The sequence below is a fragment of the Anabrus simplex genome, chromosome 6 (genome assembly GCF_040414725.1).
Source record: "Anabrus simplex isolate iqAnaSimp1 chromosome 6, ASM4041472v1, whole genome shotgun sequence".
NCBI lineage: Eukaryota > Metazoa > Arthropoda > Insecta > Orthoptera > Tettigoniidae > Anabrus > Anabrus simplex.
Window position 1 is genome coordinate 168,580,665 of NC_090270.1, and position 18,563 is coordinate 168,599,227.

The 18,563-nt window shown below is 38.4% G+C and overlaps 1 protein-coding gene across 1 annotated transcript in view; it reads left to right on the forward strand.

Annotated features, from left to right (window-relative positions):
- The window catches only part of LOC136875921 (uncharacterized), a 163,537-nt gene that overhangs the window by 6,150 nt on the left and 138,824 nt on the right, over positions 1–18,563 (forward strand). The window contains exon 2 of the mRNA XM_068228255.1: positions 13,360–13,493. Within this exon, the coding sequence (XP_068084356.1) occupies positions 13,360–13,493 (134 nt within the window). The remainder of the gene's footprint in view (positions 1–13,359; positions 13,494–18,563) is intronic.

An 18,563-nucleotide genomic window follows, 5' to 3' on the forward strand; every position in this document is an offset into this window, starting at 1 on the left:
AAAAAAAATTGTTGTTCATGACAGATTCCCAATTCCATCCTCTTCTCTCCACGTCTTCCCTCAGTTGGTCCATCCATCTTCTTCTTGGTTTTCCAGCTGGTCTTCTACCTGTTATTCTCTTTTCCAAATAAGCACATGGTAACCTTGTGCTATTCGTTCATTTAACATACCCAAACCATTTAAGTCTAGATGACCTAAGTCTTTCCTCCATCGATTCATTTAGACCTAGGTTAGATCAGATCTCATTATTTTTCACGTGATCAAGTCATCTCTTTTGGAGGGCAGTTCTAAGAAATTTCATTTCACAGGCTTGAATCCTACTACAATCTTTTGATGTTAGTGTGCAGGTTTCCAGAGAATATGTAAGGATGGGAATGAAATATGACTTGTACAAGATCATGTTTGTTCTTTGTGGGATCTTCATATCCCATATTAGGTGTCTAACGATACTGTAAAAGTTAGAGCCTTTGATTACTCTGTTTGTTATTTCTCTCAGCTCTATTATTACTAGCCATTACACTTACTAAATATCTGAACTGGTGTACTGCTTCAACTTGGTGGTCCGATATTTTTATGTTGCATCCTGTATTATGTCTGCTGATTTTCAATGCTACTGGTTTTGATAGATTCAATTTCACTTAGAAGTCTTATGGTATCAAATAGTGAAGGAAGTTTGCCAGACAATGCAGAAATGCTTAGCCTCCTCAGAAACTCCTGCTTTTAAAGAAAGAAGATGGATAAAAATTAACCGTAACATTTGAAGAGTTTGCCAGTTTCCCGCACTGTATAGGTGCCCTGGATAAAAAAACATCAGGACGATATAGCCTCCACACAGAGGCTTGATTCTTCGTAAGTACAAAGGTTATTTTTCAATTGTACTGATTTCCTTGTGTGATGCAAACTATTGGTTTCTTTATTTATACTTTGGTACAGTACTTATGATAAATGCAGTGACAAAGGAATTTTCAAGAACTCCCCTCATTTGTGAGAAATTGCAGAATGGATCCTGCAAACATCCCCCAAGCCTCAGCCATAACAAATTCCTCAGTCATTATCCCTATATTAATGTTGGCAATAAATCCTTTGCCTCGTATGAAAATATGCCGGTGAAAATCTGATCTAAAGGAAAAGAAAGAAAAAAAACACTACAGATTAACAAGTGCTTGAAGATACATTGATTGGTGCTTTGAGATAATAGTCAGTTTGTAGAGAATATTTCAGAGGCCCCTAAATAATAGTATGGATCTAGCAGAAAATGCACTCAAAGCTGCCAGTATGCTCCATGACTTGGTGCGGCAACAAGAGGGCGAAGAGATGACCTATATAATTTAATGCTGTGTCAGTTTCCAGAAATTGGTAATGATACAGCCCTATCAGCAGGGATAAATTTGCTGATTATTTTGTGAACGTTGCACCACTGCTTTCGCAAAATGAAGCTATACACTGAGATATTGTTAAAACAGTGCTTTATACTGTACTGAAAGTAAAGTAATAAAACAAATCTGAAATGTTATTATTCTAAACATAATTAAAAATACAAATCTATGCCATTTTTTCCTTCCTTAGTAGCTATCTCTACCTGGCGGAGTGGCTGTCTCGTTAATATGCTACGGTTATGGAGCCAAGTTCTGCATTCGGAAGACGAGTGATTTGGAAACCCTCGGTTGGCTGTCCAGAGAATGGTTTTCTATTGTTTCCCATTTTCACTTCCAGGTAAATGCTGGGACAGTTCCTATTCATAGGCCACAGCAGATTCCTTCCACCTCCTTACCCAATTTCATTCACCATCCATTTCACTGTCGTTAGTTCCTCAACCAAGGTTGCATCAGCAAGGGCATCCGGCCATAAAAATAATTTCATCTCACCCCATCCCCGACACCCTATGATGAAACGAGACGTAAGGGGTGAAGTAAGTAAACTCGTGTCACCCCAAGGTATCAATTTAGCTACATACCAGCCCTCCTGCCATTTTTAAATTTCTGGCAGTATCAGGAATCGAACCCAGACCTCCGAGGATGGCAGCTAATAGTGCTAACCGTTAAGCTATGGAGGCGGACATGTAAGGGATAGTAGCTATCTCTGCCGCAAAGAAATTAGTTATCTCCTGCCATGTCTGCTGCTTCTTCTGCCTCTCCCCATATTCATTGATTTTCATGTTCCAAATAACAGCAACTACTTGTATCAGTCTCTCAGTATCAATTTTATCCATCATTTTCTCCTAGTAATATAAAAATATATACATATATCTGATGTTAGTCATCAAAACTAAGAACAAAAAGTTTGAAATTACAGTATTTTTAGTATTGGAAAAATGAAGACCGATAATTGTGATATAACATAGGCTTAGTACATTGCGAGTATTGGAGGTGAAATAGACACCAAGTTGAATGAAATAAAATGACAGTACATATTTAGATTGTATACTAATTGAGAAGCTAAGTATATTAAGTAAATTAAGTAAATCTTTTTATGTTAGGGTAAATAAATTTTAGATTAGACATGTTTATAAAAATAAATTTGATTTAATCAGTAAAAGTCCTTCTTTATGTTACTTTATTTGGATGTGTTGTTTGACTTGATTAAAATAATGTTATACATTTCAAATGTTTCAATACTACTTCTGTACAATTTATATTTTGTAATATCTAAAGCCATTTCTTTTCAGTTTCAACTCAGTTATTTTATAACTCTTCAGTTCTTCAGTCTGCCAAAACTAATTTTGAGTATACCTTGAAAAGTTTGTTACCACAGGCTGTGACAAATGTTTTTTAAATCTAGAAGTCAGGACTGAAACCTAGGAGCGAGGTATTTTTTTCTAGTACTAGCATCGTAAAGAGCCTCCGTGGCTGAGGCGGCAGCGTGCTGGCCTCTCACTGCTGGGTTCCATGGTTCAAATTCCAGTCACTCCATGTGAGATTTGTGCTGAACAAAGCAGAGGCAGGACAGGTTTTTCTGCAGGTACTCCAGTTTTCCCTGTCATATTACATTCCAGAAACACTCTCCAATATAATTGCATTTCATAAGTCAATAATTAATCATTGCCCCAGAGGACTGGAAACAGGCTGCGGATTTTCATTTAATTTCATTCACATCATTAATATTCTGGCATCTGGCTTCCTGAAAAATAGAACATGGTAGTAAAAGGCAATGGGTATTGTGATTTTTTAGTTCTATACACTACAAAAATTACCACAAAATGCAAAGACATTTGATAATATGGATTAACCATTAGATTATTATAACAACAAAAACTGGGATGGTACACAGTATTTTCAATATTTCATTATAAATTAATTCACAGTCACAGACAAGACCTAAGTTCATTCCGTGGGTTCAAGATTTCTTGCCGTCCTAAGGTTTGCCATCAAAGAACATATAAACAGAAACTGCTAGGCTTCTTACTTACCAAAGAAATGTCAATGGTTGAGTCATACTAAATCTTAAAGAGGTGCTTTATCTTGTCCATAAATCATGGAACCCAGTAAACATACCTCGATCATAGAGAAAATTATATGTTGATATTGAAGAGCTTGATAAAGCTTTTATGCATTCACTGACAAAGATACACAATTGTTTTCAAATAATATTATTTCATTGAAGAGTAGGGGTCAGGTGCATTATGAATTTATTACTTCTATGTTGGGTCAACCATACATATGTCTCGTCTCAAATATATACAGTACCAGACGAGTTGGCCATGTGGTTAGGGGCACATAGCTGTGAGCTTGCATCCGGGAGATAGTGGGTTTGAGCCCCACTGTCGGCAGTCCTGAAGATGGTTTTCTGTTGTTTCCCATTCTCACACCAAGCAAAGGCTGGAGCTGTGCCTTAATTAAGGCCACGGCCGCTTTCTTCCCACTCCTAGTCCTTTCCCATCCCATCATCGCTATAAGACCTATCTGTGTCAGTGCGACGTTAAGCCAGTTGTAAAAATATATATATATAAGTTAGTTTTATATATGTATATATATATATAGTTTCTGTTAAGGCTTAAATATTCTGTAATATGTGGTGAGATGCTGGAATATTTTTGAAATTGTAATAATATTTTTTTTAGGGAAACATCAAGATAATATGGAACTGTAAATGAACACTGCGAGATATGAGAATTGTTGTGAAGTGCTTTTTGTTGTATGTAAATTTTCTGTAATTGGTAATTTAATTAATGTCTGCAAACATGTAAAAAGACACTTGGACGTTTTAACTTGAAGTGGAAATGTAAAGGTACTTTAATTCGAAACAGCCTATACCACACGCGCGGTTATTGCTGTTGAAATAGGTGTCGCAATAGGAAATCTCGAGAAGTTGCTAACTATCTTAATATGACCATATATGGTCATGCAATTTCATTCGCTAGAATAACGAGATTTCCTATTGGTGAAAATAGAGGGAATCTAGTGAAAATTGTTTCCCATTGGTCGGTTGTGATCAGGCCATTTCCGGACTTCCGGCTGGCTTTGGAAAAATCATGCGTGAGCTTGGCGTCTTTTACATCCGACTGCCCTAGCGAGTGCGTGTGCTCGAGGGCTTCCCTCGGGAACCCCAGTTTTATTGGGTAAGTGTTATTTCAATGTTATTCTCAATGTTTTCTGGTTTCGTTTAATTTAATTTAATTAATTTGGTTTTTCGGTATTTCCTTCCTTAATGTCATTTTTAAATTTAACGTGTCCGAGATTGCCCTAGATTCCCGCTAATGGTAATTTCATGTCTTTCACCTTTTTTTTTTAAATTCAACAATCCATTCATTTGTGTTTTTCGATTCGTAATTGTATCAGTTTGTCAAAAGCGTTAATTATCACCTGCTTTGGGATTTAACTTTGTTTTGGTAATTTTTCATTTGTTATTTTTAATATAGTTGAGCTAGAGGGTGTTTCTTGTAAGTCTTTTCTCCCCCATAACGCCATACATTCCCATAGACCTCGTAGGGCTTCCAGCTCCTTCCACTCTCTTCTCTTAGTTGTCATTTTTAGGCCTGTAAGTGTTCCCTGTATTTGATTTAATATTGTGTATCGATGGTATTCGTCACGTTTATTTTTATGTGAATTCACTGCCACTGCGTCATTTTCTATTTCCTTAGTCATATTATGAAGTGTCTATATTATTTACTATTTCCTCATTCACATTTTATTAACATTTAATTTTATTATATTTATTATTTTTAAAATTTGTTATTGTGTACGCGTAGTCTCGAACTACTGTAACATTGGTAGCAGAGCATGGTTATGGAAGGATAAAGGGCTTACAATGATCATTCTCAGCTAACTTTTCCAGAACGGGTTGTATGAAGAGTCTTCGAGAATGGGTGGAGGTGTATATTTCCAATATGCAGTTGATGACTGAAGAAATCCACATTTTACAGAAAGTTTCAGGTGAATGATTTTAGCTACCTGATCATGTCAGTGCTTATAATCAGTGTTGGCCAAGTGTGGGCAGCCAGAGATGATGTGTTATATGCTCTCTGTAGTTCTGGAACAGTGGCGGCAGTTGTCTGTGGCAACTGTTGGATCATTTGTGATGAATCTGCAGTAGTTCCATGTAGCAATTACTTGATCTTGGATGGCCAGAACAAATCCTTCTGTTTCTGGAAAAAGACCAGAGTAGGTCAGCCAAGTGTGCGACGCAGGTTTGTTGATGTGAGGCTGATCCAGTTCGTGGGGGTATTTCCCGTGAACAGGTTTTCGATTCCACGTAGCCATATTCATCTCCTTTGTAGGTGGAGTAGAAACAGGCATTTCCAGTGATGACAGATTGAGAGGTGTATAGTTTATATCAGCTCTCCAAACAGCCTGATGATGACGCGATGTTTCAGCTCTCGAATTATTATTATTATTATTATTATTATTATTATTATTATTATTATTATTATTATTATTATTATTATTATTATTATTATTATTATTATTATTATTATTATTATTATTATTATTATTATTATTATTATTATTATTATTATTATTATTATTATTATTATTATTATTATTATTATTCCTGATGTGACTTTTGTGACAGATGACGTTGTATCCAGAATTACTGCATGGCAAGAGGTTGAAAATTATACAGGAAGTGACCATCAATATATTGTTTTTCGTGTGTGTCAAGACACTCAGCAATTAAGGATCATGTCATAGAAGCCAGTCAGGTGGAGCACAGCCTGTATGGACGAAGATAAGTACCTTGATATTTTATGGAATGGAACACAGAGTACTGCAAATAAATGTCGTGGTCACAAAGGAAAAATAGCAGCTAGCAAATGTGTTGAACTCACTATGGGGCTCCTTCAGCAGGCATGTGATGCATCCATGACTAGGCATAAATGGTGACACAATAAGTGTCCAGAATACTGGTGGACTGAAGAAATTGCTGAGCTGAGAAGACAATATCTGCAGCTTAGATGAAGGGCACTGAGAGTATGAGAAGATAACTCACTTTTAGCAGAATATAAGTCTATGAAGAAAGAACATCAAGATGCAATTAAAAGGAATAAAATTAATAAGTGGTGGGAATTGTTTAAGGAAGTGGATGATCGGTTATAAGACAGTCATGAAGAAATTAGAAGCACCCTCCAGTCTGATCATGGAATCACAAACCATCAAAGAAATAGTGGATAATTTATTTCCTGATAATTCAGAGAGGATTGATGATGATGGAGGAAATGATCCAGAAAAATCCCACTCTTTACATCCAAAGAACTGATGACAGCTATTAACTCTTTTAGAAACAAGAAGGCTCCTGGATCAAGTGGTATTCCAACAGAAGTACTAAAAGTGATAGCTGAATTCTACCCTGATCTGCTGCTGAGAAGGTACAATCACTGCTTGAAAATGCTTTTTGTATTTGCTGGAAAATAGTCCAACTGGTTTTGATCAGTAAAGGTAAAACTGGGCTTATAGACCGTTATTTATGTTGGATACTTCTGGGAAACAGCTAAAGAAGCTTCTACAACCCAGAATATTTTTAGCAGTTCATTTAGCTGGGGATCTGTCTGATTGTGAACATGGATTTTACAAGGGTCACTCAACGATTGATGCAGTCAAGGAAGTAGTGAACATAGCAGAAAGAGCACAATTGGGCAATCATTATTCTAGAAGAGTGACGCTTCTTGTGACCTTAGTTGTAAAAAATGCATTCATTTCGGCAAGATGGAGTGATATTTTGGAAGCACTCCAAGAAACTTTTTAGTTGCAAGTGTATCTTATGTACATATTGAGAGACTATTTGAAAGATCACTCTTTAGTATATGATACGGAAGATGGTCAGAGAATAAAACGGCTCACAGCTGGTGTAGCGCAAGGGTCAATTCTTGGTCCAAATCTTTGGAACATTATTTATGATGGATTATTTTGGCTGAAGATGCCAGAAGATGCGAGACTTGTGGGCTTTGCTGATGATGTTGCTGCTCTGATAGTAGCCATAATTTGGAGATGGTTCAGCTTAAACTAAACCAGCTGATACAGCAGATAAAAGAATGGTTGATGAATTACAGATTGGAATTAGCAGATCATGAAACAGAAATAGTTCTTTGTTGTTTTGCACAAGGGCGAATTTCATATGGGTCTCTGGAAAAGGTTTCCAAATTATGACACTTAAATAACTGGTTCATGCTCTTCAACCAAGGGACCCTGTATACAGGTGCATATTTTGTGATTGGAGCCTGAAAAATGTATACAATAGACTTCGCGCCTGATAGTGCATGCAAGCTGGCTCACTTAACTGTTCTCCGCTTCTCGTAAATATTTTGAGACAGTGCCGAACTTTGCGTGTGCTATGCTGCTCTTCAGAAGATCGCGCCTTGCTTCCTTTAAGTGACTTACTTTCTACTTCTTCTGGATTTTACAGTGCCTATCCCCATTTTTTTATATTGCCTCTTCAACTGTTTTTGTGGGGACTCGTTCTTTAATTTCTTTCTTACCTATGCATTGTTTTTTGTCTTTTATTCGGCTGACGATGACCCAGATTGGGGTCGAAACCGGTACTGCTTCCGCTTATAATTAACACTACATTTCTTATTTATTTTTATTGAATAGGTTGAACTACCTTATTTATTATTTCAATTTAATAGACAAATAGACCCACATTTAATATTTTCTCTGATGAGGTCTGGTTCCACCTGTGTGGTTATGTGTGTATACAAAACATTTGTTACTGGAGTGCTGTTAAACCTAACTTTGTACATGAAGTGCCACCACATGATACAAAAATCTGTGTATGGTGAAAGAATCATAGGACCAATTGTTTTTGATAATACGGTTGATTCTGTTACTTATGTGAATACTATACTAACCTCCCTTTTCAGAGAAATAACTGACAAGGAACAGGATTTTGCATTATTTTTCAATAGTACTCAACCACTGCTTACACTGTGAATAATTCCATGAGAGAAATTCACAAAGTGTTTCCTCAGAAGGGAGTATTAGTAGGTAATTGTGTCCCAATTTATCCGCCTGTGATTATTATCTCTGGGATAAATTAAAAATGTCATGTATGAGACAAACCCAAACACCATAAAAGAACTGAAACATAATATTTGTCAGAACATTGCTGGGATTCGTCAGTATGAACTACAGCAAGTGATGAATAATTTCCTATAAAGGTGCCAAAAATGTAAGGACTTCTTAAAACTACTTGTGTTACTATTGTATGGTATCTCACTACTGACCTCAACTCATGCTTACCCAATATAAAAACACCACACTAGAGTAAAGCATTTTTCTGATCACACTGTATCTCTCAAAAATATATTAGATGATCAGAAACATATTTTTTCAGGGAGTAGTAAGAACCAGAGACATATTTATTTATGTTTTCTAATTAAATACTGATGGGCCATTGCATATGGCACATTTGATGCAAACAATGTTAGGATATTCTGGAGCCCAGTGATGTTCATTGCCTGTGTTCAGTAATCCTTTTCTTGGGAACATAAGCTTATCAGTCCACAATATCCTTTTGGTGAAATGAGGATGGTCATCATCCACTTCCAGCACTTGCTTGCAGTCCTCCACTCTGCAGGGATGGTCTTCCAGCAGTAGCTGTGACACATGGAGATGATGTCTTACAGGACGTGATGTATGGTAAATCATGAATGTCCCTTGCTGCAAGATGTCTATCACTTGAATGCTGCTGGGATTATTGTGAACTTTCTTGAATATACAGTCTTCCTGTACATAACTGGGTACATGTCATGGCAGCCTGCAGTATTTTGGGGAGAGGGAGGTGGCAAATATCTCGTTTGACAAAGTCTGTAATTCATTTTAAAGAATTCTGATGACCTGGATACTATTTATTTATTTCTCAAAAATTATTTTTACTGTTTGTTCTATGTTGCACCAACACAGACATGTCTTATAGCAATGATGGGATAGGAATAGGCTAGGACTGGGAAGGAAGCAACTGTGATCTTGATTAAGGTACAGCCCCAGGCATTTACCTGGTGTGAAAACGAGAAACCACAGATTATTTTGTCCAAATGAAATAATTTTTTTTTAGACTGTATAACTTTTATTGGATATTGGTAGAACAAATATGAGCCTAATCAATCTGTCCCTGTAATCCCACAGTACCCATTCGATCACTCCATGTTCACACCGTCTGGGTTCACTACATAGTGGTAGTCTGGTCTCCTTGGCTTGCAGCTGTCCTTATATATCTGCTTCAACTGTGAGGTAGACCGGTTGCTTGCTCACTGGAAGTTCCATTACACTCTGGCTCAGCATGGGATGTTCAAGAAGGATTCTGTGGGGCACCTGGAGTTTGTAATACCAATATAAATGGTCCGTTATTGGACATTATAAATTTTCCAGCTAACTCATTCCTGGTTGCCAGCGTTTCACCCCTGTGTGCTAGGCTGGGCTCATCAGTTGGTACCTAGCACACCTACCAAGACGCATGGCTAGTGCATACAGTGGAGGCCACTGCATAGGCTAATTGGAGCCACCGGCAGTGCCAATGCACTATGAGAGACTTTGTCTCATTACCAAAAATTGATGCCTGCTCGGCCATCAAATGATATAGATGTTGATTCCCGTAGGGAATCTGAAATATTTGTTCCAAATTAGTAAATTTATAATACCATTTACATCAATTCCATCAACATCTATATCATTTGATTGCCGAGCAGGCATCAATTTTTGGTAATGAGACAAAGTCTCTCATAGTGCATTGGCACTGCCGGTGGCTCCAATTAGCCTACGCAGTGGCCTCCACAGTATGCACTAGCCAATGCATCTTGGTAGGTGTGCTAGGTACCAACTGATGAGCCCAGCCAAGCACATGGGGGCAAAACGCTGGCAACCAGGAATGAGTTAGCTGGAAAATTTATAATGTCCAATAACGGACCATTTATATTGGTATTATAAATTTACTCATTCAGAACAAATATTTCAGATTCTCTACGGGAATCAACATCTGTATCACCTGGAGTTTGAACAGACACCACAACAAATACATATTCAGGGCTGCTGACTGTGGGATTTGAGCCCACTATCTCCTGAATGTAAGCTGACGACTAAGTGAGCTGAACCCCGCTGCCGATTCACTTGGTACTATGTATTCCAGGAATGCTCTGTGTACAGACATGATGCAACTCTTCCTATAACACCGAGCGAGTTGGCCATGTGGTTAGGGGCGCGCAGCTGCGAGCTTGCATTCGGGAGATAGTGGGTTCAAACTCCATTGTCAGCAGCCCTGAAGATAGTTTTATGTGGTTTCCTATTTTCACACCATGCAAATGCCAAGGCTGTACCTAAATTAAGGCCATGGCCGCTTCTTTTCCACTCTTAGCCCTTTCATATCCCATTGTTGCCCTAAGACCTGTGTCGGTGAAACACAAAGCAACTTATTAAAAAAAAATTCTAAGACACAACTCTCACCAAAAATCATGATACATAGTCCTTCTCTCAAAAAAGGAAATTGTAAAAATGAGTGCATGTTATTGTATGTTCCTCACATTTAATATTATATCAGATCCAATGCTGCTTATTATCAAAATATAATTCATGCAGATATAAGCCCTATGGAAACCCACAACAAACATTATATCTATGGGGTCAGTTGTTTCTGAGAAAAGTGCACCTGCAAGAAACTTCTACAATACCATGTGCTCATTATTCTTTTGAGCGACTGTACATGCCAGGACATTCATTCAGCACATACGCTTGAAATAAGGTGTATTAACAACAATAATGTTCTCTGATAAGTGTGTAAAGGGATACCCATTACTGCCATCTATAAAGTACCATCTGAACAACAAGGTGTGCTGGTATGTCATAACTCAATGGGAATTACTGTCCAGGAAGCAAATCACAGTTGTGCAGCAGGCATTCACCCTGAGCTACTGTTGCATTCTATAATCACACAATGTTTGTATCACATATTCCTTGTAATTCAGTGTTGCCATATTGTGTGGACATACTTCATAGGACTACATTTATCCATCTCATCTTTATTTTTATCCTAGATTTGTATCATCGTTATCTAGCACAATTCCAGCCATTGCACAGTGGGTGAATTCTAGTATCCAGCCAGCTAAAAATAGTATTTTCCATCCCTGTGTTTGGGGCACATTTTCTGTGAGTCATGTTTATAAGACTCCTGGGTACAGTAATTAAGTGTTGAAAGGTCACACACTGTCTGGTTATCTTATCTCACTGAAGGCCTAAAGTGGCTCTTCTCCATTAGGGGACAATATTCTGGCTAGGCGAGCACACAGTTTTTCTTAATGTGAGGGCTAGGTAAAGACATCAGAACTAAATATTTCTTTAATGTGCAGTGTGATTACATAAGATTTTATATAGTATGTAGTATTTGCTGAAAATTACTATATTATTGTCTGGAATGTGTGCTTAAAAGTCAGGTACAGGGTGTCCAAGTGCTATCCAATTATACAAATTCGAGCTTACTTTCAAAGTACATTGCCTTTGATTTCTGTAATGAAAGTTTTTGGAGGAGTTAACTATACTTTAATGTATAGAAAGCTATGACTTTTTGCTGCGACCAGGCGTGACCATGAGAGTAATTAATTTTTTTCAGAAGACATTTACTCTGTAACCTGGAAGTCAGTTTCTGAGCTGTGAAGGAACAGCAGGGAATATAAGCAGAACGATGATATTGCGAATGTTGTAATTGAACATTTAGGCCTTGAGGATTGTTTCAAGGATATATCCAAGTCAATAAGGAAATTGGTCAGTATTTTGTGTGCTAAAGTTTGATCATAATAGAAAAACAGGGACAAATTCCTGAAGTACAACAAAAGTTAGTTGGACCAGAAAGTGAGCCTTGCAGAAGGACGTGCATCACAATAATGTCAGGATGAGCCTGCCAGTACTAGCACTCAAGGACATCCACATAAACTGTTTGCAGAAGTGAGTGAACGGTCTAATATAATGTAAATTAGATCACTTCTTGAAGAAACTGATTCATCTGCAGAGGTCAGATTACAAGCGATTCTTGACTATACAGTACATCAAATTTGCCAAATACAAGGAAATATGTTGAAGCTGGCAGATCAAGAATGTAAATATCAGTATAAACTTGTAACAAATTGAGGCTGTGATGGCAGTTCAGACTAAAGTTGCTATAGACAGAGATTTTCACAGGGTCAATCATTAAGTGATGAGTCTCTGTTTTGTATTTCAGTTGTGCCCCTTCAGCTTTTGTTTAGCCACCCAAACACCAGAAACCAGGATACAATTTGGCAAAATCCTAGAACTTCATTATCTTGTTACTGCAAGCCTATTAAAGTAGAGTTTCAGAAAGAAACAGCTGACTTAATCCAGGATGAGGTGCAATACTGTATATTAGTGCCCAGGAAGAGAAGTTGCCTACTATGGTAGTCCTGAATGATGAAGAAACAGTACTGGTTGAACATGATCTACATTTCATTGTGGCAGCTGGAAAATTCTGCAGTTCGTTGTCTTCCTATTAATCCTCCCATAAAGAGATGTATAATATTCCTGAAGTGACTGAGTTCTATTGCTTCTACCCATTCATTCAGCAGCTCCTGTATTTCCTCTTTACTACTCTATACCATCATATCTGTGTATATTGATGGTGCAAATTCTGGAACATTCTGTATAATTTGAGCTCTTTAAAAATATCTGAAAGATTCACATATGTGTACTCATAATGAAATTACTGATATTTCATTTGCATAAGTCTCATAAACCAGGGGTTGGGACAGATAAGTGACCCACCAAGACAGTTATAGCTTGAATCCTGGCCAATGCACATGATATTTTAAAATTGAAATATCTTGCTCCAGTAGTTTGGATTCCACAAACAGAAACCAGAGACCCCATGGCTATGACTGTGATATCAACAACTACAAGCTTGCTTCATTCATAAACCTATTTTCTTTCACAGTTTATCAGCTATGGATGATGACAGCGATGATGATGATGACGATGATGATGATGAAGAAAATGAAGATTCCTATGGTCGACAAGCCCATGTTGAACCTCAAGAAAAAGGACATATAGAAATTATTGAGATAACTGGTGAGTTTATATTCAGAAAATATTAAACTGTATATGAGCTCTGCGAGCAGCATATTTAATTTTATAACTTAGTCTTACGAACAGGTTCATTTGATGATATAAATCAATGTATTTTGTTAGAAAGTCTGAATGACCATGGTAAAACAGAAGATCATCTCTTAAATTATGAACCTAAATTATAAAAATATAACTTATATGTAAGCTTACTGACTCTGACTGACCGTTCGGGCTAGCCTATATGGTAGCTGGTGTACCTCAATAATCTATGCACAATGGAAGCATGCTGGGCCCATAACTCACAGGTCGTGGATCAAAACCACGCTCTGCTACCATGCTGTTACCGTATCGTAGCATGTACGTACGGTGATGAGATAATATAGTTATAATAATAGTAGATAGATAGATTAAGCATACAAGTGCTGGAAGAAGAAGAAGAAGAAGCACAATTAATAATAATAATAATAATAATAATAATAATAATAATAATAATAATGTCAAAAACACGCAATGAGAAGGAACTAGTCAAGAGAAAAATACAGGGACAACAGAAAACGAAAAGTTAACAATGTAAATACAATATACAGGGTGAAGCGAAATTCACGCACTCAGGCGTTGCAGCACAACTCCTCACATGCCAGCAATAAAAAAGTGTCTCTCACAAAAGATTGTCCTGCGAGTATATCCAGCAGAAAAAATACGTTGAAGAGTGGCAATCTGGCAACACTGTAACCACATGTAGGGTAACTACCTCTGTCAGCACGTATTAGTCGTGATGTACCGTTGGTGCAGTGGATAGAGTTTTGGGTTATCATGTAGGAGGTCGAGGGTTCGATCCTGGGTTGAGGCGCTTTTTTATTTGCTAATTTCCATCGGACATTACATATTGTAATACAGTAAGACACCGTTTCTTACGCCACATGTATCCTACATTTACAAAATTTAGTAACACTGAACACGTAACGCATCTAGTAGATGAAGTGGTACAAATAAATTCACGCCCAAGACGTGGAAAGGGTATCTTTCAAAGCTGACCAATGAAAACGAATGTTCGTCCATTTCTAGGATCGTAGTATGTAAGTGCGAATGGTTTCTAGAGGACCCGCTGCAATTGCTGTTGACGATTAAGACACCAGATACCATACCACCTGGACCACATTTACGAAATAAAAAAATATACGCCTCAACCCAGGATCAACCGCTCGACCTCCTGCATGCTAACCCAAAACTCTATCTACTGTACCAACTGCACAGCATGGCTAATATGTGCTGAAAGAGATAGTTAACCTACATGTGGTTACAGTGCTGCCAGATTGCCACTCTTCAACGCCCTTTTTCTCCCGGATATACTCGCAGGACGAACTTTTGTGAGAGACATTTTTTTATTGCTGGCATGTGAAGAGTCACGCTGCGACGCCCGAGTGCGCAAATTTTGTTTCACCCTGTATATTTAACAATGAATAAATGAATAATTAAACATTTCTCAACAAGATAGTAAATACTAGACAAGGGTTTGCTATGACAATAAAATATATGAAGGAAACCTCCGAAGACAAGGAAAATATGCCACATTTATAATATAGAATATCAGAAATACATCAAGAATTGTATGAATAAACATTAGTTGTATGATAAAGAGTGATAAAAGTCCAATGAAAGGAAGGGAAATGGAAGTAGGGATTGAACTGGGGAAAGGATTCTCTTCGCCGGGTGTTGTTACCATACAAGATGTTTTACTACTGCAGAAAGTAGCATTGGTGCTAGAAAGCAGATAGTATGAGATATGATGAGATATGAGATATATGAAGTACAGTTTGTGTTTGAAAAATTTAAGTAGGAATAAAGTCTTGCACATTTACGTTTAATGCCGGAATAAGCAGGCAAAAGCAAAGTTCAAGCAGAGCAGATGGCCCAAAGAAGAATCTAATGTCAAAATAACATTATGATAGGTCTTGCTCACCAAATAATCCGAAGAATTATAGTCCAGATGGAAATGACCATGTAAACGTAGCAGAGGTGTTCAGTGCTCCACCACTCCGATACGAAGTCAGACTCCATTGAAAGAGGTGGAGCCCAAGAATATGTAGTGATATAGAAGCATCGAGAAGAATAGAGAAGTTGAAAGCCAGCATGTTCCAGAAATAAGAACGTCATAATCACGTGTCCATAGAGGTTAGCACAAGCACACATGGCAGGAGGAGAAGGCCGATGCGTGGAGACGAAGATGACGTCACAGTCACGTGTTGAACGGAGTAGCAGACAGCAGGTGAGCAGAGCAGTAGAGTGAGTGAAGCAGCAGCAGCATGGTCGGAGAAAAAGCAGCATGCAAAGGTAGGAGATATATAGCATTTAGAGGAGATCATAACAGTTATAATTTTTTTTTTTTTTTTTTGCTAGTTGCTTTACATCGCACCGACATAGATAGGTCTTATGGCGACGATGGAACAGGAAAGGGCTAGGAGTGGGAAGGAAGCGGCCGTGGCCTTAATTAACGTATAGCCCCAGCATTTGCCTGGTGTGAAAATGGGAAACCACGGAAAACCATTTTCAGGGCTGTCAACAGTGGGGTTCGAATCTACTATCTCCCGAATACTGGATACTGGCTGCACTTGATCAGAACTTTAGTTTTTTCAAAAAAGAAGCTGTTATCTTTAGTTATTTTTACCTGTTATACTGTCCGACTCCATGGCTAAATGGTTAGTGTACTGGCCTTTGGTCACAGGGGCCCGGGGTTCAATTTCCAGCGTGTTTGGGTATTTTAACCATAATTGGTTAATTCCGCTGGCACAAGGGCTGGCTGTATGTCTCACCTTCATCACCATTTCATTTTCATCACAACACACAGGTCGCCTACAGGCATCAATTCAAAAGACCTGCACCTGGCAAGCCGAAATCCGGTGAGACAGTGATGGCAGCCAACAGTCATCTTCAGTCCAGCCACTCACACTCTGACGCAACAAAAAACCCTCATTCAGACTCTGGTTGGACACTAGCAACAGTCAACACTGCTTTTGCCCTCACCCAAGCCACCAAACCCCAACACACCAAGTCCAACTCTGACTGACCGTTTGAAGCTTGCCTATCTATTATGGCTCACAGTGGCGTATACTGAGGGCTACCAAGGCTATCAGTGAAGCCCAAACCTCAAATGCGAGCGATGGAAATCTAAAGCACATTATATTGTAAGCATCTGACACATTGTTCCATTTGCAAACCTTGAAAGCAATTAGAAAACATGTCGCACGTATTTCTGAGAACAAGGCTTCGGAGACTGATATTGCAGCCCAGACTCTCGTCCCTTCCCATCGACTCGCCTCACGCGGCTTGCTGCTGTCTGCCTACAGGCGCGGGGACCGGCGGAGGATAGCTGTGCTAGGCTTCAGTCCGTCAGATCGCCACTGCTAACTATCACCATGCGTTACTCATCGTATATACTTCCTCACCTCATCCTTCTGTCTTAAATATATAGATAATGGAGTGGTGGTATTTCACTCCCGTTTACTTCTACATCCTTGTAAGAAGACACTGCAGGGCTGCTGTTATAGCAGTAATATGGTTTTCTTTTTATTGGTAGATCTGCTAAAATGAAACGCAATATTTCAGGTTTAGTGTTCTCTTTTGTTGGTTGGAATCAAACCCGTGCTCATGGGTCGGACACCACCACTGATCTTCGGAGGAAGATAATTAACCATTGAACGATGGGTACGACCGCTGTAAAATTCAACATTGTTATTTAACGATTATGATAATAATAATAATAATAATAATAATAATAATAATAATAATAATAATAATAATAATAATAATAATAATAATAATAATAATAATAATAATAACGGTACATAGGCTTGGTGGTGACCTAATAAGGATAAAATGAATGGTGAAGACGTCATAAATACCCAGTTCCCAAGCCAGGGGAATTAACAGTATGAGGGGGTTGATTCTGAAAATTGAACCGGGGCCGTCGGACCAAAGGCAAGCATTCTATCCATTTAGCCTCAAAGCTGGACTTCAATTTGCTAAACCTTAGGCTACCAACTCGATTGATCAGGTGTTGAGTATTGACGGTAGCAGAGGCCAGGGCAGTAGCTTGTGAAGCAGCCTTGACAACACAGCGGGCAGCTCCGTTGGCTGTTGGATGCAGCTCAAAATGCTTAAGGCTTGATGTTCCCTAAACCAGCTATCGAAAAGGGGTAGCCTAAATCTAGTGGTAGCCCACATCTTGATACCAGCATACGCCACTGATGGCTCAGGTGATGAGTACCAGAATATTAACCATATGGCTACAGATGGAACATTCTTGTTGCACCTCACAAAAATGCAGGGGGAAATGGAACAAAGAGAACAATACATGGAAAGGCCAGACACGCTCTCCAGGCTGGCTGGGAGCTCCCCAGCCATCTGACTCACTAGTCCCTTCCAGGGAATACCAAAAGGGGCCATGACGGGGCTATCATGTAACAATACCTACTTAATTTCCATAGCAAACTTTTGGCAGATGTCTAACACCTGAAACATTCCATTTGAAATAAAATGTAATATTCTTGGGAAACAATTTAAAACCAAACGTATGGTGCAACAGCTCATCAGGGCCTTGGCTTGCCAATAGTTGCTGCCCAACCAGATGCAGGAGTGCCACATGGTTCTTAATTTCATTAATAAAGTCAAGCCAGTCTCTTTTTACAATATTAACCCATAAGGATGTGCGTATGGATAAAAATTACTCAGGTGTATCTGAAATGTATGTTCTAGTTATTTCTAAAGTGCTCTTCAGACCTCACCTCCCAGTACCTTTCTAGTGAACTCTTCTAAGTGTCATGACTAGAGCCCGGATTTCCATGCACTATCAAATCTCAAAATATGCATGCATTCATGCACTATCATATAGCAAAACATGCACGATAAACTGGAAATATGCACAATCAAAATTCACTTCCTTTTGATTTAAGGTCGTCCGTTTATCTGTCAGCACATCCTTAAGCACAGAAGTTCTACATCACAAGAAGTGACAGTGCATAGTTAATTGAAGACGTCTGGGACAAAGTGAGGTCAAATTGTACGTCTTTCGCATTT